Source organism: Varroa jacobsoni, unplaced genomic scaffold (assembly GCF_002532875.2).
Source record: "Varroa jacobsoni isolate VJ856 unplaced genomic scaffold, vjacob_1.0 scaffold_1066, whole genome shotgun sequence".
In the NCBI taxonomy this organism is placed as follows: domain Eukaryota; kingdom Metazoa; phylum Arthropoda; class Arachnida; order Mesostigmata; family Varroidae; genus Varroa; species Varroa jacobsoni.
The window spans coordinates 381452-408643 of record NW_019213968.1 but is presented as its reverse complement, the minus strand read 5'-3'; the positions used below and the strand labels follow the sequence as shown (position 1 = coordinate 408643).

The 27192-nt window shown below is 39.2% G+C and overlaps 1 protein-coding gene across 4 annotated transcripts; it reads left to right on the top strand.

The window, feature by feature from the left end:
- The first annotated feature begins 532 nt into the window (after positions 1-532).
- On the top strand, positions 533-25421 carry LOC111266240 (transcription factor p65). Of its 4 annotated transcripts, XM_086970832.1 has the most exons (11): positions 533-703; positions 1222-1932; positions 3871-3963; positions 6581-6891; positions 9497-9589; positions 10562-10712; positions 11043-11107; positions 11489-11669; positions 17318-17503; positions 17867-18417; positions 22620-25421. In XM_086970832.1, exons 3-11 carry the CDS (start codon positions 3891-3893, stop codon positions 22947-22949), a joined length of 1941 nt encoding a protein of 646 aa, XP_086826958.1. In that variant the 5' UTR covers positions 533-703; positions 1222-1932; positions 3871-3890; the 3' UTR covers positions 22950-25421. The 4 variants fall into 4 exon arrangements, with proteins under 4 accessions (XP_086826958.1, XP_086826957.1, XP_022699295.1 ...); XM_086970831.1 differs by lacking the exon at positions 533-703 and having other exon boundaries at positions 880-1319; positions 3867-3963; XM_022843560.2 differs by lacking the exon at positions 533-703 and having other exon boundaries at positions 880-1932.
- The last annotated feature ends 1771 nt before the right edge of the window (positions 25422-27192 follow it).

Here is a 27192-nt window from a genome sequence, read left to right as displayed (position 1 = left end):
TGCAGAAACCTTTTTCTTAAAATTCCTCACTAAAGCTATGAAATAAATATGTATTTCGTAAATTATCGTTTCCAGCGTTCTTAAGGCGAACCATTTAAAGCACTTTTAAGGTTCCTGAGTGGACTAGATGTAGGCTGTATTTATTTTCTTCGAGGTTAGATTGTAGTCTAATAAACGCGTCATTATCTCGTGATCGTCGCTTAAGTTAAAAAGAATAGCGTTAACACCACAGATATTCCAGTACAAAATCCCCATGCTAGACAGCGTTCAGATGTCACGAGATTGAAGTGGCTGTGTGCATTGATCGTTCATTATCACGGACGCATGTTTTTATTGTAAACGGCGACAGCTAGGACCCGTTTTGAATTTCGCGCGCTTTTGGGTATTTCCACGTTTGACTTGTGACGTCATAGGACAAAACTAAATTTTTGAGGTAAACACTATTACATCTGACTTGTACTATGCAAAAAATTAATCTACTTTAAATTTAGTTAGAATTTCGCTCAATGCTCAAAGGTTATACACTTGTAATCGAATGTTTATTTTGGACGTGCAGTAAATACTCTTTCCTTAGTGACAATCATCGAGACATTGGAGCACTTGTGCTATCTCGATTGCAACGACGACACAAAAAAGTAGTGCGAATGACCTCGAGGAGCAATGGAACTTTATGAAGGGGAGCAATATGATTCAAATTATCAATGTAAGTTCCTTTGCTTAAGGTATGGTTATTTTTGCGATAAGTGAAGTTTATTTGAATCAAATTCCGCGCCGTTTAGCTCTTACAGTATTGGCACCAGTAATCGTCTTCATGATTATCGTCGTAGGCTGGTGCTGTTAGTGTGTTCCCAGTGACGGCTGCAGCGGTGGCGGCGGCAACAACAACAACGGTGACTCGACGTTGCCATGCTGACCGAAGTAGGCAGGCAAGCGACCACTGTTACCGTTGTTGTCGTTGTCACCGCAGCTACTTCTGCTGCTCACTTCGCGAGGGCAAGAGAGGAAGGGCATAGCTGTGTAGTTAGTGGTATGTGTGTTGGCCACTTCTGGCCTCGCTGCCATAGGCCCTTTTCTGAGAACTGACGATTGACTACTACGTGCGTCTACTAATAGGCAAGCCATTAGCACTGTTAAATTTCCTTTGGCGCTGCTGCTGCGTCGGTATATTTTTGTCGTTTCTTTGTTTATTTGATGGTTTTTTGTTTTGTGTTGTGTTATAAGTTAACAGCAGTGCAATGACGAGGTAACTGGGCATTTATTGCGACTGCTGCCCAACACAAATCACCTGCTCATTACTCAGAGGAATTGACAGACAGCTGGTGAGTGCCCGTCCTAACAGCCGACAGTTCAAATGTTTACCCCCTTCTTAGATGAAATATGAGGATTCTGAGCAGTTTCGTTTTCTGAAAACTGAAGCGAAGAGTGCCGGCTGAGCGGTGATTAATTACCGCAACTCAGTCCTCAGGGTTCATTTAACTATATGTGAAGAATAAGCGTGATAGTAGACCACTTATTGCATTACTAGCACCTTCCTTTCAACTAAATTAAAAAAAAAAACTGCTGAAATTGCGGAATGTGTTCGTGAATTATTGTGTTTCAAATGTTTTTCAGCGCGAACCTATGGTACTGAGATGAGGAAGAAAATTTGTGATGTCAAAATACGTGTTAATAGCACGGTGCCCTGATGATTATTATAGTCAATAACGAAGGATCTTATCCGTTTAGTAAGCAACAAGTGCTCGATCAAACCGAATGCAGCAACTGATTTAGCTGCATAATTCAAAAACACGCATTTCGAAATGAAAATAGATTGACAACAAATTGAAGACCAGGAAATGGGTAGGGCCATTTATTATGGTCTACAAAAAAACATTTGAGTACGTTAAATGTTGCTTTAAATTCATACCGCGGAACAGATTTGCGACCTATTACGTACGTATTGTTTATCAATGAAGCTTTTCTATGCACGCTGTTGTATTTCTATCTTTCTAAACTCTGATCAGCGCGTAAGGTTTATAGTTGGTCCATAATTAATCCTACTCTGTAGTCGATTCGATAATAAGCGCGATCTATGTGGTCCGAGTTTTCTAGTTCTGTCAGCAGGTCTTGTCAGTATTATTATCTTTATTCAATAATGTGGCAACCTTAACTAAAATAGAACTTTATTTACGTGACTATTTGAGAAATTGAATTAATCAGTATTGTTTGTGGATGAAGCTATCACTAACTTTTGATTGAACTCGCCCTTTAAATTTAGGAGTGTATTGCCTTAACCTTCTTTTGTGGCTCAGTATGACTGCTCCCAGTAATGTTTCACTAACTAAATAAGAGCTGTAAATTCAGATTCATTGTCGTCGATGGTAAACCCTTTTCGATTGCTCACACGTTTTCACGGAAAAAAAGACTTACCTTAACAGCCAAGGTTCAGTTAGCGGCGTATAACACAGGACCGTGCATCAGAAATATGTCCCATTTCTATCTAACATCAAGCGTGCTGTGGGCCATCGATAGCGTAGGATGACTCATAAGAGCTTCTCGCGGTTCCGAATTCAGAACGCGCGTCGGATAAGCCTGCTTCCATCTATGCTCTGGGATTTCCCCAACGCAGACCACGTGCTCATATTTATATACAACTAAACTACAATTTTAGTTAACCAAAAACAACAAGCAAAGGTCCTCAGTCTGTTATTCGACAATTACAGAAAAGACCTTTCAACAGACGTCATTAAAAAGAATCTTTAGCTATGATCTTTGGCGGACTAAAGCGCAACACTTACATATGTACAATAATCTTCTATAAGTTTTACTTACAACCCACGTTGTTTTTCATTTATAATCGTCTACGCGTTGATTAATTCAATTTCTTTTGAAGGAGCTGGCATGAAAAATTTGGTTTTCTTAAACATTCCTCTATGTTAATACTCTCGACAGCACGCCAAACTTCGATTTTAAAATGCCACCCATAATTTTTTTTGGTAGTTTTCATGTTAGCCTCGTTTTATTGACATTTTCTTAACAGTAATGTAATTTCTTTTTGGTTTCATAAAAAAGGATGCGTAAAATAAGTTTTTTTCAAGTAAAAATTTTGGATCGTTACCAAATAGACATTGTTACCAAAAAATATGAAGGAATTTGAGGTGTCGAAGTTTTGTATCAGATACACAATAAATGCGCGGGGGGCCATAATGTTAACCTGGTTTTATTGGCACATGTGTTATAACAATATGATCTCGATGTAGAAAGTTCTAAGAGAAGAGGTGAGGATTAACTTAACTAGACCTAGTCACCCACTATAACTGGCACTGCGTTTTTTTGGCACACATCTACTTTTGACCAATACCGATGTTACAAGAACGATGCTAAAATATCAAACCCACCTATAAACATAATTACCTTTTGAAATGAGTACAAAACACATTTCGAAAAATTCAGTTTATTATAATTTATGAGTGAAACGAAAAAAAAAATCCTATTCAAAAAGCTTTTTGGCTGGATAATTCTATTTCGACTGGATAATTGTATTTTTTTCATGGTATCTCACAGTGGACAGTAAGGCTATTAAGAGAATATTGTTTCCTTTCTAATTAGGACTAGTACCTTGAGAAAAAAAATACATTCAGCCAGATTAGAGCGATCGCAGTTCTCTTCTAAACTCGGTCTGTGTCCAAGTTAAAGAAGTAATTCATTTATGCCTGTTATGTGTAAACTGTTATTAGAAATCTAAAGTTAACTGTAGAAAAATGCAGTTGCTTCACCGTTATTATCATTATTAGGTATTATTATGCACACTAAGCGAGTAGCCTACCTGTATCATAAGACGCATGTGTGCATCATTATGAATGAATGAATGTTGAAAACGCATGCAGCTAGTCTGGAATTAAAGGACGAGAATGGACATCTCGTCACACAAGCTCCAAGCTTCTGAGGATGCACCGCAAGAAGTGGAACTACTTGATGATGTCGGTAAGAAGTTAATGGTGATTTTGTATAACTTTGTTCCGAAACAGACAGAATTTTCTTCACATCGTTTGGTCGGACACTTAATTGATTAACTCTAGGTAAAGCGCACCAACTTGTGACGGAAAACTTACTTGTTTACCAAAAATAAAGCCAACAATTTGTATCATCGTAAGATGTTTTAATGGTATCAATTGAGTTGTTTCAGTTGTGAGAGATGTTTCCTCTTCAGATTCTTTGGTAGAGCATCCGGTTAGGAATACTATACATTGTCACAACGTAGCTGGCAATTTGAATAGCAGGCTTATCTTCTAATTAGCACTAATTCAACCGAACATTCAAGCTTCAACGGAAGTCCGTTTTTTGATCCGAAAAGGAATGAATCTGTGCCGATTTTTAGATTTCTTCAAATGAATCGGCAGCTCATGTAATTTTATGCTGGCTGGTGATAATAAAAATATTTATAGCAGTTCTCACTGGGTATGCCGCAGCTCTCTGAAACCATTCTTGTGAGAGCTTATGGCACGTAGGTATTTAACTAGTTTGTGTTTTTATATGATAGCTTCAATTTTATTTCAGACTATCGAACGGTGTTAGATAGTATGACTGGAACCGACATAGTGAAAAATCATTGCTCACTACATACGTGTTGTGATCGTAATAGGCGAGTTTTATCAAGCATTTATAGTAGAACTCTAACCCAGTGTTTCGCTTCTAAGTCAGGTCTGTTCTGCATTTGATACTTTCACACGAAAGTAACTTGTAGACGCACATGACTGACCAGCCAATTTTACCCTAACTCCATTACCAGGGTGCTATATATTTGCCAATTTTAACTAGATTTCTGGATATTCGCTAATGTTTGATTTCTAAAACCAGTGCACGTACGCAATATGGTCACCGTTATTCCACAGTATTCCCACATACAAGTGAGTCAATCGCAGCGTACGCGTGTCAAAATTTATTCCAAGGAAAAAGATCTTCGTTTTGCATTCATACATGCTCTAAATGCAAACATAATTTCATTTAATTGATTCGATTTAAAACTTACTTGATTAAAACATTGGTACTGAAAGAGTTCTCAATACGGATGGGATTTAGATAACCTCAAAAAATAGGTTAGGATATCAGATAACCGGTTTTCAAAAAGCTATCGCTATATATTGGTTTTCACTCAGGGTCCGTAAAAGCTGTAACCCTGGGATGGTTTAAACTTCTATGTTCCTTTTGGTGATTATTTATCATGCGAGCCGAACTCCGTATGTGCCTATAGAAGTCGAACAGAAAAGATGATGAGACAAAAAGCATTGAAGTATATTATGTCGATAGCTGTGCTTCTGCTCCTGTAAATATAACACGTTTGGAAAAATGTTTGCTTGTTTATGTTGTTCCAAATTACAATGAAATACGGATATTATATTACTATTATTTTAGCTAGGTTCTAACAAATTTTAACTAAAAATGGTTGACTCTTCAACAGCTCGTTATTGATTTGCCAAATTACGATTATTTGTACTAACAAGCAAAAATAGTCTTACTTGAGAGCGATCGGCAGTACCCGCATTTTATACGCACTTAGGGCACTAAAGCAAGCTAAAACAGTACCAATCAATTTTTAATCGATTCTTCTATCACTTTAAAAAATCTAAAGGTTTGATATAACGGTTTTGTCACTGCAAACGTTCGTTATAGAGAAAACGAAAGGCTAATATGATTTCAGTCTGATACAAAATCGTTTGATATTGCAAACACTTGATTTAAACTTGAGCTACACCTCCACGTATCCGCGTAAGTCATTTTCTACGATAGAATTTAAAAATACGTTTCGGACTGCTTACGTATGAAGCGCGCGCATGAATATTGCGGCAGTGAAGCAGACAAGTTTCCTGCTGCTTTTTAATCATTTTTTGTTATCATAGACTTCCATCATTACTAAACATGGATAATATATGAACTAAGGCTTTAGGTTGATATTACATAAACAAGTAATGTTCACGAGTAATCCAGCTATGACTAATTCGTATAATTAGTTTATCTGCATTTACTCATAATCCTCGTTTCAAAGCGCGGCGCAAACGAAGAAAGAAGGCATTTTCTTTGTTCGCTAATTTGTAATGGAATTTGTTTTTTGTATGCGGAACATTAATATTCATTCATTCTATTGTTTTCTTATTTGTTGCACTGTACAGCAAAAAACCTCCTTCACTTTGAGTTTATTTGTAATCGCTTTCTTATACGTGAGGCCTGTGACACCAAACATACCGAGTGTTAAAGCTCGTTTTTTTGAAATTAATCATTGAATTTTATTTACGAAGACCATATTTTAATTCTGTTACAGCACTGTGGCCTTAACATTTTTTGCCCGCACCGAATCTATGTAAAATGAGTTATCCGATGATCTATATTAAAAATATTTTCGAATATCAAGCAGCCGCGTGCGATTTAGCTAGCACAAGCTGCAATGAGTTAGTAAGTGGAATTACTTCGAGTTGTCAGGAAAAGGACTTTTCCTGTTAGAACAACATTATGAATGGCCAGAACTAATAATAGCGCCCTTGATAATAATAATAATATGGTCAGTATGACATTTGTGTGCTTTGATATATCCGACCGGCTATTACAGATGAGGTCATCAGTGCTCAACAACAACAACTAGCGCCAGCTGCGGATTCGCTCCATGTACTTTTACAACAGCAACAGCCTGAACCGTTACAGTTGTTGCTGCAACCTGTACAGCCTTTTCAACCTGGTATCCTTGGATCAAACTCGGTTTCTATAAAACCTGCAATGGACGCTTACGAGCCGTTCGTGAGAATCACTGTACAGCCGCAAAGTCGGGCGCTGCGATTTCGATACAAATGCGAAGGCAGATATCCCGGCGCTCTCACAGGAGTCGGAACTACTAACGATGTTAAAACATACCCTCAGATTCGGGTCAGTCTTTTGATAGAATCGACCTATTTGTTCCAGTTGTGTTAGTTTTTCTCGACAAGCAGCGTTTAAAAAAACCTTGAGGTTAAAATATATAGGTATCATAGTGTGAAATTAGACTAGATGTCTACTTGCCTTGATCCTGGATAATTCGGGAAATATCAATTGGAGGAGAAAAAAATTAGTCAATTATTTTATTATTAATAGGGACATTACTTAACGTAGTTGCAAGTCGTTTTATATTTTTTGAATTACGATTTGGCTTAATCAAATATACTGAAAGGAACCTATATTGTGCAATTATAAAAAATGTATTTCTGGTTCTGGCCGTCTGTGAATTAGCAATGCTCTGCCGCTAATGATGAGTAAGTTACTATTGTCCGGCGATCAAACCTCGTCAATGCTGTGAATATGATGGCCTGTCTACGCTGGTGGGTGGAACGCCTCCATGTCGTGCCCAATCTTAGGCGGTGACACGCCGTTGCTGTGCTTCGCGTAAGCGACACATGTACCGCGTGAGTTCTCCCGGCTTAACCTTGGCCGACTTTTATGACCTATGAGTATATCAACGTGGAAAATGCAAAGGAATGAACTTAACGAAACGGAGAGCTCTCTGCGGGAGATTCATTTTTTCTGGGGTCAGCCTTTACTGGCGAAGCCAGGCTTTGGGGTGTTTTTGCCTCTTGAATATATAACGACTCGGCATTTTAGCCGAGCACAACATTCACGGATTTTTTGCTAACCACCAACGTACCAGGTACCGCGGTACGCGCCGCCCCCCAAAGAAGCTAGCATTGACTCCAGTGAACCAATACCCACCCTGGAAGGTGAAGAGGGCCTCTTCCACGGCTCGGACTATCACGCACCAGGTTAAGAAAAAGTGAACAAAGCAAAAGTAGTAGTCTATATCCATGTTTATACCTTATAACAGAGGCGTTTTCCTAAGCTTGCGCAGCGGCTTCTTATAATCCAAACCTATCTTTGTGAAAGGACACTTTAGCGGCCTCCGAGGTATACGACCTTTGCATAGTGAACGAACACCTCCATGCCCAAAGGTGCTGATCGGTGCACTGAGGACAAAGAGTACATACCGGAAGCGCTCAAGTTCCTCAAACCTCGAGTCCACAATATGTCGTTAAAATATTAAGGCCATTTAATGCCGAAATTGAATCCATACTTGGTTCATCATCCGGCGTTGGAACTTCGCCGCACATTGGTTACCCTGAAGCGCGTCTGCTTGAATCGATGTATGGACTGGACGAGATCACAATCACGTGATTGTCTAATATCCGTCGTGCTTTCTTTGTGGTGGAAATCCGTTGCGCTGTAGCGACGCAGCTCGTATGCACGTACAGGAATGAGTGGTCTTTGATATGTATATGATAGACGAGGTGCGTTGTGGGTAGCTTCGCAAACATATACCCGAACTCCTTGCGTCACCAGCTGTTTGCGGGCAAACTGGTTCAAGCTATAGTCGATATGGAACTTGAGTGATCCGATTAATGGAGGAAGAAGCGTATTGGAGACTTCCGACCCGATGCGTGGTACGCACTCTTGAGCTCAGCCCAACCCCACCTCCCTTTTGGTACCGTCGATCGAAACTGGTGATGAAGACTTAGATGAGTTAGTAATCACCACGCTACACGAGGTCATGAATATGTTGAGATACACGCAAAACTCCATTTACCTGAATTATTAACCTCGGTAATTTGACGGTCGCAATTACATATTTCAACGATCCTAAAAGCATCAACTAAACTTTCTTGACCGTCACGGAGTAAGAACGGGGCATGGCATCTTTTTACTTCTCACAGCATAAAATTGACAGGAGCTGGTGTTTGACGGTCATACGCAGGTAGTTGATCTAAAAATGGCCGGGTCCACGGCACCGATAAGCGTCTGTACTATGATCCTTGGAACTAATGTTAAACAGACGTGCCCCCCCCCCCCCTCATTATTGGCCACTCCTGGTTATGGCCGGCCCTAATCTAGGCCCTAATCTAGGCCGGTTACACCGGCCTAGATTAGGGCATTATACGAGGCTAGATTAACCGTTAAAGTTAACTTCCTCAAAGAATAGGCTCCAGTAACTTTTTGTGTTAGATAAGAAGATCGTGCAGCCTCAAGTGTGCTTTAGCCGCCCAAAAGAGTTCCCTTGGCGTTAATAGACGTCAAAAAAGTTTTCCTGTAGAGGAAAGCGTTCGTTAAATTTATGTTTTGAAACATTCTAGTTGTGCGTCCCAGTTATGATCATCCCATACTAACGCCGGGCCAGATTAATACGACTTCACGCGTCGCATGATTTGTTTCGTGGTTTTTGTCGATTTGTGGTGTAAACGTCTCATTTTTCAACCGTGCAGACTGTGCACGAAGCGACGGATTGCCCGGCCGGCGGGAAAATAATTTACATCTACAGTTGGCCGAAACCCAAAATGCAATCATTGTAATGTTTTAATTTATAAATTCGTTCAAATACGAATTATCAGATGATTCTGGTCTGAATAATTTAAACTTAAAATTTGTTTCCAGTTATCCATACATATGATCATTGACAAACCTAAATCAAACACTTCTTCATTATAAATGCTACCTTATTCTTACGTTTCAGGTGGAGAACTACGTTGGAAAATTTGTGGTGGTTATTTCTTGCGTAACAAAGGAGCCACCCTATTATCCACATCCGCACAATATCGTCTCGAAGGTGAGAAGCACATTTGATGAAAAACCAAAATGTACACCAGCATACACAACGATATTCTGATACATCCAAATAAAAACGTAACGTTTTAGGTATTAGGATAAATCCAATTATCCGATTGTACTTTTCATTCCGTAAGTTAGATACCTAAGGTCTAAAATACTGGGACTGACTTCCGGAATGCATTTCAGAAGTGCTTTATCTTTTCAATATAAAACTATTGATACCCTTGTTTGAGGGTTGTTGAGGTTGTAGAGCGCTCACGTACTTAACGTAACGTTCCGACATTCCTGTAAGGGGTGATGGTCTAAAAGCATTAAAATGAACGAGAATTTTTAGTTTTCATAAACTTTAATTATTTATTTAAGCAATTATTAATTAGTAATTAGGTTTCATTACATTTCTTAGAATAAAAGTAAGTGAAATAAAAATTGTTTTCGTTATATGCAGTGTATGGAAAAATACGACAATACGCAGTTCAAAACGAATCGGTTTTTTACCGTTGATTAAGACGGTATTTAATATGGTCGTCATTTCGCAAACGATTTTAGCATACAATCAATCATATTAGTTGTATCGGATTCTGGTAATGAATGTCATACAATTTTGATAGATTATTAAGTAGGATTTGTTATCCGTGAGCGCATTAGATTTTATTAAAATATGTAAAGTAACCATCAAAATTTTGCCGAAAGGTCCATGTTTCGAGCAAGCTATGCATTTGGTCACATCCACGACTCTTGGAGACACCAAAAACACGTTTCATTGGGTTAGACTTAAACATTAGGACGCACATTTCTTTCACGGCAACGTATTAAAAGCTAAGGACATGTAAAGAACTCAATAAAAGTTATACTAATTTACTATATGATTCGTTTCGAAATGGGTTTTTCGAATGCTGAAAGAAAATCAAAATGTAGTTATCGTTATCTAAGCGTTTTTCAATGTTTTTTGTTGACTATCTTATTATGTCAGGAGGGGTGCAGGGATGGCGTGTACAGTAATAAATTTGATAAGACCGATATGACAGCGACCTTCACGTCACTCGGAATTCAATGCGTCAAGAAGACCGAGGTTCTAGGCAGCCTCGACGAACGGGCTAAACTCCGAATTGACCCTTTCAAAAGTAAATCAGCTGAATGTAGCAAGAACTTTTGATTATAGAATATTCAGCGATAAACTTAACATGAAGTGCCGTTAATTTAATTAAGTATACTTAAATATCAAGTATCTAAACATTATTACATTGAAAATAAATGCTTATCAGCAAGTTAGGAGATAAGTTTAAAATTAAATAACTATGCAAACTGTGTTTAAGACAGTGTCTGCTCTTCAAACTTTTGTTTCTAGACGTAAATTTTTAAATCTATGAGGATTTGCTACAACTATATTTTTTCCATTACCAGAAGTTAAATAAGGCAAATGTATGTACGTACGTACGAAATGTGAATTACAGCAAACTATGAACATCGTGCACGGCCAGGTGATATCGATCTCAACGCTGTTCGACTCTGCTTCCAGGTATTGGATATGTTTTGCACAGGCGCTTACAGTACAAATAAAATGAAATCATTTCCGAAATGCTGTTAAAAAACAACTGTCAGCATGGGTAACTTCTAAACCATATTTGTTAAAGGACGAATTTCAGGAAATCTATTGAATAACACATAAAAAACTGATGTAATATTATCTTGTCCTGCAAGGAACAAAATGGCTCTATCATCTTACAAAGTAAAAAGAATAGACACATGCTGTCTAGAAAGGAACAATGAAATGTTATTAAATATAACTCAACCTCAATGAAGGAAACTATCGCTGAAGCTATATTTGGTGAATTTTTCATGATTATTTACAATGGTCTATTACTTATATATTTATCTAAGCATTTTCTATACAATTCAGGTATTCATCGAGCCAGAGCGTGGTTGCGGTAGATTCAATCGCCCACTGGCACCCGTCGTAAGCGACGTTATATTTGACCGCAAAGCAATGAGCGATCTACAGATCACCAAACTCAGTCATATATTGGCACCGCTACGCGGAGGACTGGAGATGATCGTTCTCTGCGACAAGGTCTCCAAAGGTGCGTTTTCACTAGGCAAAGTATCTGTGAGGCACGATTCGTTCAGAATAACCAACGGTTAAGTATTTAAATCATGGTTAAATTAGAAAAGTCCGACCGTCAGCTAAACTATTTGCGACAAAAGTTCCCATAAAGTAATAAGAAAGCTAGAAAATGGGCTACAGACATCTGTTAGGTAGGGCACTTTGGGAATCGACTACAGTGGCACTCCGCAAGTATCTCACAGAATACGAACCGCGTTTCTCGTCGGCAAAAGGAACGCTGGGGGGTAATTAACAAATTTGCTAATTTGCAGATAAAGTAAGGCCAGGGGGAACGCAAACTAACAAGTTACAAGATTTTCCCAGTATGGAGTAACGCAACTTCGTGCTTAACAACTGAATCTATGAATGAATAATCGGCTACTTAAAATAACGCATGAGTGGCACCGTCATCCTTTCAGTGCATAATTAACTTAACGATTACAGATTTACGACGGTCACACACGTTCACTGATAACATGTTGAAGCTCACAGCAAGCACTACTGACCTCTCTAATCTTTTCTTTACTTAACTAATTCTCTATAAAATGGCTATGAGAATCAATAACGATGTCACATCTGGAGCGATGAGTGTCGAGCAGCGATTTCACTCACCAAAAAATTATTGATGAGTTCGTTTACAAGTTATATAAAAATGCCATTAAGCTTTTTTTGTTCTGACATAATGATGAAATGCGGATGATCAATGGTGACTACTATTGCAAAATGGTATAAACATTTCTGTGAACCCGGATGAGGACACTAACTGCAAACGACCTGTGGCTTCAACAAGATGGGGCAATTTGCCAATCTCCTTCCTCTCAAGTTACTTGACCTTCTATGTTTCGAGTTTTACGTCCTTAATTGCCGTTAGACATTGCATCAGACGGTTGGCTCCCAGCACGAAACGGAGTGCATCTATGCTTAGGTTCTAATCTAAACGGCAACGTATCTCTAAGATTGGCAGGTAAGTACGTTGTCCACTAGGCTATCACGGGTACAAGTTACCTGGCCCGTAACGACATTAAGTGTTCGCTTCTGGTCCTGTGATGTGACACTTACCGTTTTTTTTCATGTTTGGATATGTAAAGAGCAGTGCCTATAAAGCAACGCTGAAAAAATCTAGAGTCTGAAATACCGTATTGGTGAAATGAATGACCTCGTGAAGTCAGCGTTGAAATTCGTGACGTGAACTGATGCTGAACTATGTAGCATCATCATTTTTATTGAAATTTTTTTAATGAAAATTATACAAAACAGATCGCGGCTCCGAGGGGAGTATTTAGCTAGGATTTTTTCTATGTGTTGTGTCAGTTAAATTTTTCGCCTAGATAAAGTGAGAACGAAAACACTCGTTTATAGAAACCCATTTATGTTTCGGAGTCATTAAAACCGAATACAAACTTTTGAACCTTTAGATAGCAAAGGTAGGCTAATAACCGCACCTCACTATTTAAGGACCTTACGCAACATCTACTAAGGGGCTTAATCATGTTTGAAAATATATGGTTGCATGGCAGGCGATGATAAATCATGCCTGTGCACTTTAATTGCCGTACTGTGAGCAGGAAGGCAAAGAAGTGTTATTTTTCTACAGGGCAGTGACCCTAAGCACCGAGCGAGCAAAGGAATTAAGCAATGGTTTTTATATGCAAAATATCGTCAAGTTATTAGAAACGTTGAACCCAAATACCATTACAAATCTTTAGCTCCAACTTCATTAATGAAGTTCGTTATTGATCGTAGTGTTAGAAACCTTTGAAAAATTACAAATATTGCTTATGCCTTCAGAAAAAAGTTTTCCACCACAGAAGCCTTCGCCGTTGACATCCATAGCAGAATGTAACGGTAAGAAACTTATATCTTCAATATTAAGTCTCTTCAATGGCTGGCTACAAATAAACATGATTGAAGACATCTGTTGACATTATTATCTGTACGAGTAAGAAAAGTAAAAGTTCATATCCGCTCCTAAAAGCGACTTGGTCTGAAGGTTGCCATCAGCTAAAGGGTTCGCATTTCGCAACCTTTGCCCGACCTATACAGTTATCTCAAGTCGACAACGATAGAACTGTTTGCCTTTCATTGAAACTCTGTAAGAGTTTACCGAGGAACGTTTTTAAACGTAATAACGCTAAGATAGATGGATTCCTATTGTAATAAGCTTTCGACTGATGTCAAATGGAATAAAGAAGTTAGCAAGAATATGTATGGCTCTTTCGGCTCATTGTGCCTCACGGTTTGTACAATACGACTAGAAAAGACACATATTCGCCCTTAAAATCTGAAGTAAGCCACGCTATATTACATTGCAGTACTGATATACTTTCGTGTTTTTTTTTCGAGTTTATAAGCTACAATTGCGTTTACGTTTTAATGACAAATTTGCTCGATAGCTATTTTGCGTATTTATATTAAAAATTTTACTAATTGAGCACTCTTAGGTCATATGATTTCGTCTGCTGTCTCTGTTGGTCAAAACAAAAGTACAAAATGACTAAGGAAAAGGCGTAAGTTTTAGCGCCTTTTCTTTAGTGATTTTGTCGAAAAAAAAATACGTCAATGTTGGATTAATATGCTCAGGAGATATAGTTTTGAATACTTGGGGTGACTAGAAGCTGTATGTGCATGGCTCTTCTTCGGAAGCTTTTTAGAGGCGAGATCCTCATAATTAGTCAACCGCGTATCGCTTACGGTGGAAGACGATTTTTATATTCCTGTTGCCAAATTGAGGTATGATTTAAACAACTTGTCAAATATATTTGCAGATATTACCGTAGTCAGCATTAATATTTGTGACATGCGACAGCTTAGTTAAGTTCATTGCAGCCGCACGCCTTAACATTTATTTGAAAACGTTTCCTTTGCCTTCTTTTTAGTCGCTCACCTACTGTCGAAGAACTTTGTACAATGTTTATAAAAACCGACTTCGCTGGCTCACTTTTTATTATTCCATTCAAAATCTTCCAACAAACGCTGCTTCCCGCTGGCACATATATTTGACTTGCTTTAGACTCTTCCAGCGGTTTTTTTTTACTTAAGGGTGTTCAAAGACAGGGGCAGTCGTGGTATTGCAACAAATTATAAACCCAAAGCTATCACCGACTTCAACGCGAAACACTTGTCGAACGTCAGCTTAAAACTGGCTTGAACATGTTTTTTTTTTTAACTTGCGGTATAGTTTTCTTCGTTCACGTTCGTGTAATTTAACTTTTTGAAATATCTATAATTACACTATTCGTTCCTGTGATTTAGAAAACAAACATTTCCTTTGTAACCTTAATTAATGTCGTAAAGGCTCTTGTCACTATGTTCAGTTGTTTTTTTAAGAAGAATTTTGTACCAGGATGCTGTTCCTATAGCTTGCGGTTGGTTCAAATGTTATGTGGCCACCCGTTTCTCAACTGTACGCGTTAACAATATGGTCTCGGATACTTATTTAATAAAATGTGGGGTTTCGAGAAGATCAATCTTAGAGACATCTTTAATTATCTTTATAAATACACTGTTCCTCCATATTGAGGTCCATAAAAACAGATTATGATGACCTCACTCTCATAAGACGGGTTCGCAAATCATCCGCTGTGACACTAAGATAAACTGCTTAACATTAAAGAAGCTATGACACGCTCGGCTTTTTTCTAAACATTTCCTAAGCGGAATGTGTCTTTGGAAGTTCTCAATGATCCTCGAGAAATATCTGGCAGTTAGTGAGACAGTCGTTTGTCGTCCGTGAAGTGTTTGGCTTAATATTTACACAAAAATCAGACTAAGTTAATCATTCCCCTAAATTACGTCCAAAATGCTGCGTTTGCACTACTATACTGTCCAGTCATTAAGCTTTTCCCTCAATTAAGGTTTTCCGCAATATCTGTATTGTTTTTGACTCTTTCTTTAACCGATAATTACGTACGCTATTGTGGCTCCGAGCAAGACATTCTCTTAGCTTGTAGATTTTATGGTGTCCAGCGTGGTGTTATTTGCACCATTTATGCATGATCAAGGTCCGCTCGCACATTTTTAATAAAAAATCAATTATTACCCAGTCTGCTGTTTTATTCACAAATCCATGCGCACGTCCACCATGAACCCAATCACGTCTAAGATCTTTCGCCGTTAAGAAAACACGAATGTTCGACCTACTGAGCGCAGTACATCTCCGAAGTTATGAACACAACTACACTTAAACCACTTAATATCTGGTACGTAGAGAACCACGAAACTTTCCGCCCATAGGATTTATTACGGATCACTCAAACTTATTTTATTTTTGCTACCTGTTAGTTTATTACATGAGGCTATCATTTCACTTTTGATTGATCTCTTTCAGGTGACTAGAGTTTGTATGTCTGGATTTGAATTGAACTGAGTTTTTTTTTTAGTCAATATTTATCTTATAATAATGAAAGTCTGAAAAACACGACAGCAAGGTGGATGTGTGTAACGTGTGTAGACGCCGATACTGTAAAATATAGACGACGAGTTTAGTAGTTTCCTATGTCTCGGAAATCTCCGTTGCTCTCTTTAGCCCCCCTCCCCATTCCATTCTCCGCCTCCCGTAGCTACTCGTTTGGACAGCTAATGGGTACATGGATTAGCCATTTGAATGCGAGGCTCGTCCTCGAGAATCCCGATTTCTACGTTATTACTTCTTTTCTATTGCAGTATCGTAACTGTAAGCAAGCCATGCGCTAAATTAAATTGAAAACTAATACGAAACCGGTCTACGAGAAGAAAGGTTCCTTAAACAAAAAAGGATCGATGCTCCTACATCCGGTCCTAACGGATTCTATCAAGGACAGACATAATCTACCAAGGGCCGGTCCAGATCCAGTTTACTTACTCATGTAATCTACGCATTTAGGCCTGCCCACATACGGAAGAATCCTTTGGGAAGTGTAGTCCCTTGCAGGAAAACGAAAACTTCTTGTGACCTTTGCATGTTGCAGTTCGATGCATGTCGTAAGTTGGGACCAAATCAAACTTTAGCTGGGTGTTACGATACGGCTAAAGTACTCGTGGTTAGACTACACCGCTATAAAATACAGATTTCAATTTTTCACTAAACTAGGCACTGCAGTGATAGAAGTGCGGCTTTAACTTTAAAAAAGAATATACTCATATCCTAGAAGGATCTAGGTGTACTAAAGGTATACGATGTGATTTTGCAGGGAAAATGGTGCTTAAAGTTTATTTTGAGACGAATATGTTCTTAATACTAACTTTCAAATTACTAATAGAGAAACTGGAGCTACTCAAGGAAATAAACAAAGAAATAAAATGGGTTTAAGTTGGGAGTACGGAAAAATAAACTTGGACCATGGAGCGCATTTAGACATCACTCAGGCATTATATAATATTGATCACTGAAACTGTGTGTAACTTGTTGTTTTCCCGCATGCATACTCCGAGCTTCCAAGTAAATGATCAAAATTTGTTCCGTTCAACCCAAATCGACATATTATATATATTAAAAATCAGTAATATCATTAATTAATACAACGAAAGTATACAGGTGGCCTGAATCATTGATAATGAGGTCTCATGTTTATAACCGACACAGGAGGCTCTGCTTCGCTGTGCCTATTATGCGAATAATCTTTCCTCTGAACTGTTTAACTATTCCAGATGACATCGAAGTTTACTTCTATCAGGAAGATTCGGCTGGCAATCATCTCTGGGAAAAAAAGGCGGAAATTCAGTCTGTGCACAAGCAAGTTGCGGTTTGCTTCAAAAGCCCTAATTGCTTGGACCATGTAGTGACGGAAAGAGACCAACTGTACCCTGTCAAAATCCATCTACGGCGGACCCGTGGTACGTTGTTTCGTAATGAAAAATTGTCGTTCACAAACATTTTTAAATAGTAAAAGATGGCATTTTAAACGCGTCTTCTAAAGCGGTACCACATATTCAAAAATTACATTTTGACAAATACATCGGCCTTTGAGACAACGTGGTCGCGTAGTGTAGCATTGTTTAGTGGGATCCGCTCTAAGCACCCTTGAAGGCAAGTTAAGCTCATAGAACTCCACAACACTCCTAGCAGCAGCCAAATTGAAGTTACACCATTGACGAACAAGTACCCTAAGTACAGCAGACATGATTAAGCCAGCATTGTAGCATCGTGGCGTCGTTCGCACGATGATAATAGCATTACCGTTGATCATTTTTTTGTAGTAAATGAGCTAGGCGAGGGCCGTGACATCTACCTGGTAAACCTTGGCGAAGGAGGTGAGATCGGTGGTGGAGTCAAGCGGAAGCGATCAGGTGCTGACCAAAACGCGCAGATGCAGGCGGCTCTCCTTGCCACGCAGGGACGGCTCCAGCCTGGTGTTGCTCCACTCGTGGTTGGAGTTCCTGTATACGGCCAACCACAGCCACAGTCTACGCAGACTTCGCACCCGTCGCATACGCCACAACCATCCCACTCTAGAGGTCACGACACCCGGCGACAGTATGCCCCCTCGCCGCACAGCGACGACAGCCCAGCCCCTTCACCTCAACAGTGGGTTATGCAGCCTTTAATACCTTCGGACTCGGCTCATGTCGTCGTTGGGACTGAACGATCAGAAAAGCCTTTCAATGGAGAACTTCCACATGGTGGCAATAATCAAGATCCAGGTGGCAGTAATTGTGTAGTTTCGCGCAAGGATCCGTTAGATGCGGTAGACGTTAACGCAGCCGCTGAAAAACTTGATTCTTTGGATATAAGTATTCCTTCAGGAATGGTAAGTCCTCGAGTAACGAAAGTTATTTGTCATTATTATTATTACTGTTACGGATCAACATCTGTGTGCGGTCATTCTATAACGTATTTCTAGCTACAAAAATAGGTAACGATGCGTGTGCCATCGCACAAGTCGCTCTAGAAATTGACATTAAGGTGGAGCACATCTTACGTTATTATTGCGATGTTCTCTTTTACACGAAGAGTTAAATATTGAAATAAGAAAAATGTCTGCTCTTGTTATTTCATTTTGTTATCTGTAGCTTTGACGATAGTCTAAGCCGAACTCCATTTAAGAAAAAAAAAAATATAATTCGATTAGGAAAAGAGATAATGAAAATAGCTAGATTACTTTAACTCTCAAAACTTGAAGTTGCTTCCTGCCGTAGTAACAGTTTTAAATAACGTCATCTTAAATGACGAAGATGCGCTGCTGTTGTCGTGTTTGCCCCTTGTTGGCCATTGAAGCCTAAATCTAAGGTGTAGGAACATGTACAGTATATCGATTTAGTGCATCGCGAACGTTTAAATGGCACAATGATCGACTTTCTTCTGCATAGACTCTCGTTGACTAGCAAGAACAAGGTCCACCAAAGAATGGCCCAATCCAGCTCGTACAACTTCGCAACACGTATTCCTACCAAATGACAATGACCCCCCCTTCCCCTGCCCCCCAAAAAAAAGACCTGGAATCGAAAATGCACCTGATCATTAGACCTACAGAACTCAGCAGGGCTCTTAAAAAATAAAATTTGTGATCCAACTTATATTTGGTTTAGAAGCTGACTTGGCTAGGTCGCATGATATAGCTTCTTCAAGTGAAGATAATCAGTAAATTACTTCCAGACCGGAAATGTTTTAGAATTTGACCTAGTCCAAAGAGAACTTGATACTTCTATGAATATTCCTGTAATAAAGTTAATAGAATCCTTGGAGGCGGTCTGAATGGATGGAGCTCGTACCTTAGGAATCCATATGCATCATTGGGTAATACTGTAAGTATATATTTACCATCGTTGCTCTGGAGGAGTACTCTTGCCCAGTCTGCAAGTATTGGGCAAAATAGCTTCAACGGTAATTCACTTCTGACATTGGGGTTCTCAAAAAGTACAGTCCGGCACGGTTTCAGATTCTGACCTAGGTGTTCATCCAAGACCTCGGCGTTTTATTAGTTGCCATGTAAACGCACGGCACGTTCTGCCAAATCAGATTTAGCGTCGAAGTCTTCACCGAGTTGATTTTTGCCATTTTTTGGATGCCGAACATATCTCTTTTGACGTTACACAAAGCGTGACGATTTTCTTATACATTCAGATTACACTAATCCACATCCTATACGCCCAAAAAAATAAGTAATATACGTCTAGCCGCCGCTCTAAACTGTAATTTTAGGTAGACAATGTTATTTGTCTTCTTATACCTCATCTTTTAAGCCTACAGTAGTATTAGAAGCAACGTCTTTCATGAAGTCCTTCGAAATAATGGTTGCCGACGCTCAAGTTCTCCAAACACTCGTTGCGAGACATTGTAGTATAGATTTATTATTCTCTACTGGTAGGTTAGGGATTAATAAGAAGTTCTACTACACCAATCCTAATCGGTTGATGTTGATTTCCACTAGGCCACAGCCAGTGAGCCCAAAAGGATAGTTTTCTAGGCTGTAAAAAAATATAACATGGTGAATAATATCGTAGCCCAATTTGGAATTGTCAAGGAGATATTCATCTTCTGTATTCTGTCGGTCCGAAAAGCATGTGAGCATTTTTGATGAAGGACGAAAAACTCGTGTGGCATAGTGCTACAACTACTGACACGTATGATCGATTTATAGTAAAAGCAAACATTTCCAAGTTAATATTTATCTATTTATAATGCGAGAAAATTGCTGACATGTAATTTTATTATATTTTGGTTTCATTTTTATAGATATTTAATTTATCAACTCATATTAAAGGAATAATATTCAATAAATACAGCCACTGGCTCTTGTAATAAACCACACAAAATGAACTTTTATTTAGGTTCAAATTTAAAAGCTTAAAGGACATTTTCAACCAGACGAAAAAAAGTGAAGCTGTATGTTCGATCAAAATAGTCCTGCTAGTGAAAATCTATGATATGTAATAGAGTATTCGATATGTTCATAACATCCTGGATCGAAGTGCTTACCTATGGAATAAAGTTGCTTTCGTGTATGGGTCTTTGTTTCGGTGTTGACGCAGAGAATTGAAAATCGTCATAACAGCATCACTATAATCAAAACCGATTTAGCCGTTTCCGTCGTGTTCTAATAGTCCGTTAGACTTCCCAATCTTGTTATGGTACTTCGTCATTTGTCAACAAGCTTGTTACAAATAGGTTTTCATTTACTATATTTAGACTAATTTATTGCTGCATAGAAAATCCTGAACGGAAACAATTCTATTGGACTGGTGTGACCAACGCGGGTTAATTTAAAGGATTTAGCGGAACGGTCTTCTTGTAGTCGCATAATTTGCGAGGACAAGAACACCTTTTCTTGACGAGATAATTTCCCAGCTTTAGAAGTGAAACGAAATTACTTTCTAATTGAAAAAATGTTGGACGCTGTTTTACATTCATATGTTATGTACGTACATTTTCCCCAAGCTGAAGTCCCTGTGTCATAATAATCTTGTTGGATATATATATGCGTTACGTGACTTCCTAGCACAAGACGCGTGGTCTAGTTTGGGGCCGACGAGGTGCGTATCTGCCATCGGGTTGTTTATGACCTGCGGCAGTCAGGTGCTTTGCGTCCTTTGTGAAATCTAACTTTTTCGCTATTAAACATTTTGTAAGTAAACAATGACGCGCCATTTGCAGCGAGCATTTCGGTGTAATCTAGCAACCAGTTTGCTTGTCGCCGCGGTTCCTACGCGTGCTCGAAATCCGCACAGACGGGGCCATTAGGTAAAAAGGGACCGTTTCAAGTCGTCGGTATTCGATAATGCCTCTTATCTGATCAAAAAAAAAGAACGGCCAAATAGAGTAAGCACCCCGATTTGCTCTTCTTCCATTCTTGCCCCTAGAGCAAAAATACAGTTTGTAAGTATTTATAAAATAACCAAGAATCACCTGAAATAGCCTTGCAAATATTCGCGTTAGCTCAATAGGCCCCATTGAACAGTGAATCATGTAAACCATGCATATTGGTAATCATTTTATAATCATAACGGAAGTTACGTCCTGGAACTTGTCCACAGTGGTTGGCAACTGTTCGTAAATAAACAGTTCCCTACAAGACCCGCTGGTTACTAGCCCGGGCTCCGGGCTAAAAGATGTAGCCTGTTCTCAGTTTCCGGCAATAGCGTTGGCATAGCTAACTAACTGCTCGGCAAAGGCTAATCCAGGACGACAACAATTTTAGCTTTTTTGCTGTGAACACTCCTTCAAGAAGATACATTGTAATGTGATCTGGTAGGATAATACAGCGCACTAGGTGTGTAGTTATGGATAATTTGTGGACAAGAGGTGTACACGAAGGGGACACAGGGTGGGGACACTTTGCAACTTTATTTTAGGCAAACAGCATGATTGCAGGCAAATTGAATAGCTTAACGTCGCATTCGTGCACACATTCATAAAGGCCGTCGGCCTCTAATTGGCGCTCGGTAAAATCAGTCCTGTATGAAAGGAGTATGTAATCAGCAGTCGACTTTGGTTGCAGCGGTGATCTTAGCCATACTGAAAAACAAATCAATGTTCCCAGTTTTGACCTGTTCCTCAATTAAAATCCGACCAAATAATACCGCGAAGTTGGTCACGATGCCATATTAGCCAGACAAATAAATGATGGCTTATTGTTTATATTATTCGTTTAAAGACATGTGAGCTTGAGGGAGCAATACAACGGCCTAATATGGCGAAAGTTACATCGGGTGCCACCATCTAACGTGGTTTGTGGTTATCGGATTTCTCCAGTGATCGCTAAGCAACAACTACAAGTAAACACTCTGTATATCTGACGGTCATTCGTGTTTCTATTATTATTATTATTATTAAAGGGTAGATATAAAGCATGGTGAAATGTCCACAGCAATAGGAAAGGTTTATTTTTCACTGCGTAGTTACGTTTCTTAGACATTGTTGTTTGGCTGTTTCAATTTTAAGACCTTCTTTTTATCGATAATAAGAAACTGCTTTTTCAATTTGCCTTTTCACTTTCTTTGATCTCATTCGCAGAGCTTCATTAGTAACAGCGACATAAATCTAAACAACTTAAACATGGCGGATCTACAAATGTCGGGACCAACAGCCACTCCAGTGATTTTGTCCAATGTTCCACTCGACAGCAATCTTTCGTGCCACCTCGCGGTCGCTGGGCCACTTACTACCGCCAACGGAAATCACCCGGGCGAAGTTGGCGATGACACCTGTCCTGGAGCCGTTACCAGTAACCTTACGTTGCCTGGCAATTTTTCAGAATCGATGTTCGAGAGCGGCACCAGCATCAATCAGCTTGATCTACTAAACTCAGGACAGCTCCGCCAATTGAAACAAGAAGAAGAATAAGTGCACTGCAGTTCGAGCATAGACCCACCATTGTAATCTCGCCTAAGCTGAATAGTCTTTTATGAACAGGTGGGCCAGTGTGGTTTACCACCGTAGCGAAGCAGGACGAAAAAGACCTTAAGGCTTGCCGCGCTGAATAGGTCTCTAGGGTCAAAAGAGCGGTCAAGAGTTCATTTATGTTCCGTTAGCATGGAATATAATTAATCGGATCTGCCGTTTGGCTCAGACATCGTTGTCGACAGATATGTTTTTACGCATGTTATAAGAAAAATTTACAAAATGGTCGTAAGTTCATATTTGTTATTGCTGTGATTGTCTGATAGACGAAGGTATTAACTTTCTCGAAGTTGCTTTATATTGAGACAGCTTATCATTTTGAATGTTGGCAATATCTTGATGCATTCTACACCTGATATGCCAAATGCATTCAAGATAGTTTTTATTATCTTATCTGTCAGCTGTAAACGTACATCACAATGTTTCAGTTGGAAACGCAACACGAATACAAAGAGTTAATATAAGCAAAGTAAAGCTAATACATGGACGCCAGACAGCTCTTTGTCAAAGTAGGGCTCAAGTCAGTTATGTTTGACAAAGTGTTGATTGCACTGTTTTTCCAGTAGGCATTATTTCGAAAACTAGAGAACTCATAGATCCTACCTTTAAAATTACCTTACCTGCTCATAAGCTAGCTGGAATTTTTCGAAGCAGCTCATCCTGATTGGTTGTAGAGAAGTGTGGGCCTTTACCCCCCGCTCTATCCGTCCATCCACTGCTGATAATTCGTAGTTTGGAGAACTGTGAAGGCCACGTCGAATTTTTTTGCAACTAGTGTCATGCAAAATGTTCTTTTTACTTTCTTATTTATGTATGAGTAATTATATGACGCGAAAACATACTATATTTAGCTGGAAAATTAACTCCCAGGGACCAGACTCTCTTTAGGTTCTATTTCGGCCGTCGGGCCCGCCAATGCAGGTCGGACTCGACGGTTTGCCCCTTTCAAACATGTGGGCTAACGTGACGCAATCTGTCGGAAGTGCCTTATTTCTATTGCCTTATGCTAATTATTATTTTGTTAAATAATCTATTGACGTTGGGAAATGACAACAGTTCGCACTTGTTACGATGTTAGAAATTTATTTCTGAAGAAATCGTAATTATTTAATGCTTCAAGTAGCTTATTTTCTGCCTGTGAATACTGACTACGTGTGTTGTGACGGCTTATTATTTTCATGTTCCATTGAGTTGGGCCACTTCTAAGCAGTTACTTACTGGTCTCAGATAAGCTACGTTTATCAATAACAATACTCTACACAGACTGTGGTATAGATCAGAGAGGGAAATGATGTGGCCGCGTCTATGACCCTTTGATGAACTATAGCGCGACAATCATTGCAAATGTGTGCCGATGATCTTGTTACAATGTTGATACTGTTTTGACCCAAACAGTGCCAACGTACACCCGCGTCGAAACGAAGGGTTTGTAGAATATTTTTGTAAATAATATTTCACGTCAAAACTAGTGATCGTGGAAATTCTAGGAAGGTTTGAATCAAGCTGATTTATAAGCACATACATATACATATAAATCTATATATACATGTATATACACGGAAGCTCCGGGTCTACCTATTCACAGCTCTTTCTACAATAAGCCACGATGTATCGCCTTGTTGTGCGTAAAACAGAATCATAGACAGTGTTAAATCTGCTTCTCTTTACAATGTCCCGTCAACGTACAAGCCGAACCGTGGCTTGTTCTTCTGCTTTGGAAAAGCGGTACATTTACGGTCGCCTAGAATTACACATTTTTGAGCTAGCGCGCTAAAGAGCGAAGCTGATGCGGAATTTCTACGAATGAGACTTTGCTAACTTACTAAAAATAGGCTACACAAGATAGCTTTTTCTCAGCATCTACAGAATTCATTCAATGTAACCTATAATAAGAAATGTTTTTCTGGCTCTACCGTATATAAAAACGACTAGAAAGTGGAGGGGCCACGTGATCTTTGGCAATTCCTTTGGTTTTTCCCTGCCGGTCCTTTCGATTTCAGAGAAGGCGAAGTAGCGTTCCGTAAAAAATATTTATAATACTCTATTTGCAAAGCTGCCTCTATGGGCGACTGCTACTTGCATACCTAGTACTAAATGCTGGATTTTCTGCTGTCTGGGGTTCGGGCACACTAGGATGTAACTGTTAGTCCTAGTAGCGTTTACAGGAAACTGATGCGTCGATTGGGGATTTACCAAGCGCATTAATTTTCCTCGAATAAACTAACAGTTGGAACCCATACCAGTCGGCAAAATTCTTCCAATGTAAGCTGTTTGGATCTTTCAAGGCTGCAAGTCTCCAAAATCATAGGACAGGTAGTAATTGGGTACCCAGTGTATATATGTGTATATTCGATGATTCTATATAACTAGTAGGAAAAATTATAATCAATAAAAGCTATTTGAATATCAGCTAAACTGTTTTCTGCGCTATTATTTCGCTTCTTGCGTCACACGTTGCACGACCCGCCAGCGCTGGTTCGAAAAAACATATACGAGTCGTCGTCGTCGTCGACGACGACGACGGCTCTTTTTTCCAACTATTTGCCTTACGATGGCGTGCGACCGTGATGCGGTAAGTTAAAGAAACTTGCTTTCCTTCAAATACCTGACCTTGGGTAGCACTAATGATACCTTACATATTGATTACCGTTCTGTTTTTTCCAAAGTATAGAAATTTGCTTTTAGTTTTCAAAAAGCTTTTCGTTGTGACTGGCTGCAAGTATCTATTGCATTTATCATCAATCCATAAGTTCATTACTGTTCTAGTGAAATGTCGCACTTTCTAGCTGACGATCTAGTTTAGCCAAGGGCTCAGCGGGCAAAAACGATAGGATGAGTTGAAGTAACCGCGCAGGCGGCTGGCCAACCCAAGAAGCAAACCATTGCACGATCATAACAGAACCAAAACTGACTCGACATTGAAGTAAAACGGCGGCCCAATTCATTTTTTGTTGGATAACACAAGCTATTTGTATCGTTTTCATTAATAGGAAACACTCACACTTAACACTACCAGCGAAGCTTTAGAAGAATTTTGAGTACTTTTCGAGCTTTACCCTACCAGCGGAGATCTGATAGATACAGCGTCTTTGAGTATCTACGACTGTTACCTGATTGAGAATACTCGAAGAATAATTTGTTTTGAGATGAAGATTTGGTAATCAAAATAGACGCAGAAAAAAAAAAACAAACAAACGCTGTGAAAAAAACGGGAGGCAAGGAATAGGTTCCGTACGAACACGTATTGTGCACTCTGTCTATGACACGGGCCATTCGGTGCAGCCCATCTGAAAAAGATCAGACGAGGGAATGGCGTCAGTCACGACGAACAGTGACTCTTCTACCAATTATATAGCCTCCATTAATGGACCACGAGGGGGCACGTTTTGCTACATGTCGATTTATGAAAAAGTTCAATGTAAAATTCGAAAGCCACCATAACTACACTAAAAAAATACTACTCTCGAGCGAAGCAACTTGTGTATCCCGTCCGGTTAAACTCGTAGTGTGTCTCCATCCAAAAATATCCGTCATAAGTAACTAGAGTTCCATGAAACATGAAGATTGACGAACATGGATTTCCTAATAGACTAACCATATCGGTTAGGCGTTACATAGACTACAAAAAAATCAAAAGAATCTCTCTTTAACGACAGTTCTTGCCAATGAAACGCGTAGATTTCCGTCTAGCTACTATATTCTCTAGTTTTAAAAGCATATGAACTGCGTTTTAGCCGAGCTCGCTGTTGTTCCTAACAATGTTCAGTCATGGATATGGAGGGTAATTGTGGGGCAATTTTATAACGGCGGGCCTATTTGTTTGCCTAGAGTTGGCACGAACGTGTTTGTTGACATTGCACCTGGTGTAACCAACCGTCAATTAGACTATGGGATTGTTGGCTTATTTCTTTTGCTATGAGTCCAAACCTAAGACTACTTACCCCACTATGTTGCTGTCTTAATATTTTCAGCTCTATCTATTCCGCTGATTTCCAATCAGTAGTTTAATCGATAACAACATTTGTCCGTGTTTATTATTTCGTAGAGTACGGGCTAAACAGGTGTCTTTCCGCACGATACGAGCGATGCTATCCAGAAATGTTCGCAAAGTGATGTTTGAATAAATTACTCTGTTATCATAATTGGACATGGAATTGGAGAGGATTAACTCGAGTTTTTATCTGTC

Bases quoted from the DNA above. Each gene is read 5' to 3' on its own strand.
- LOC111266240 (XM_086970832.1), top strand. From the start codon at position 3,891: ATGGACATCTCGTCACACAAGCTCCAAGCTTCTGAGGATGCACCGCAA. The intron at 6,892-9,496 runs GTCAGTCTTTTG...CTTACGTTTCAG, and splicing joins AAACATACCCTCAGATTCGG to GTGGAGAACTACGTTGGAAA. The intron at 11,108-11,488 runs GTATTGGATATG...TATACAATTCAG, and splicing joins CTGTTCGACTCTGCTTCCAG to GTATTCATCGAGCCAGAGCG.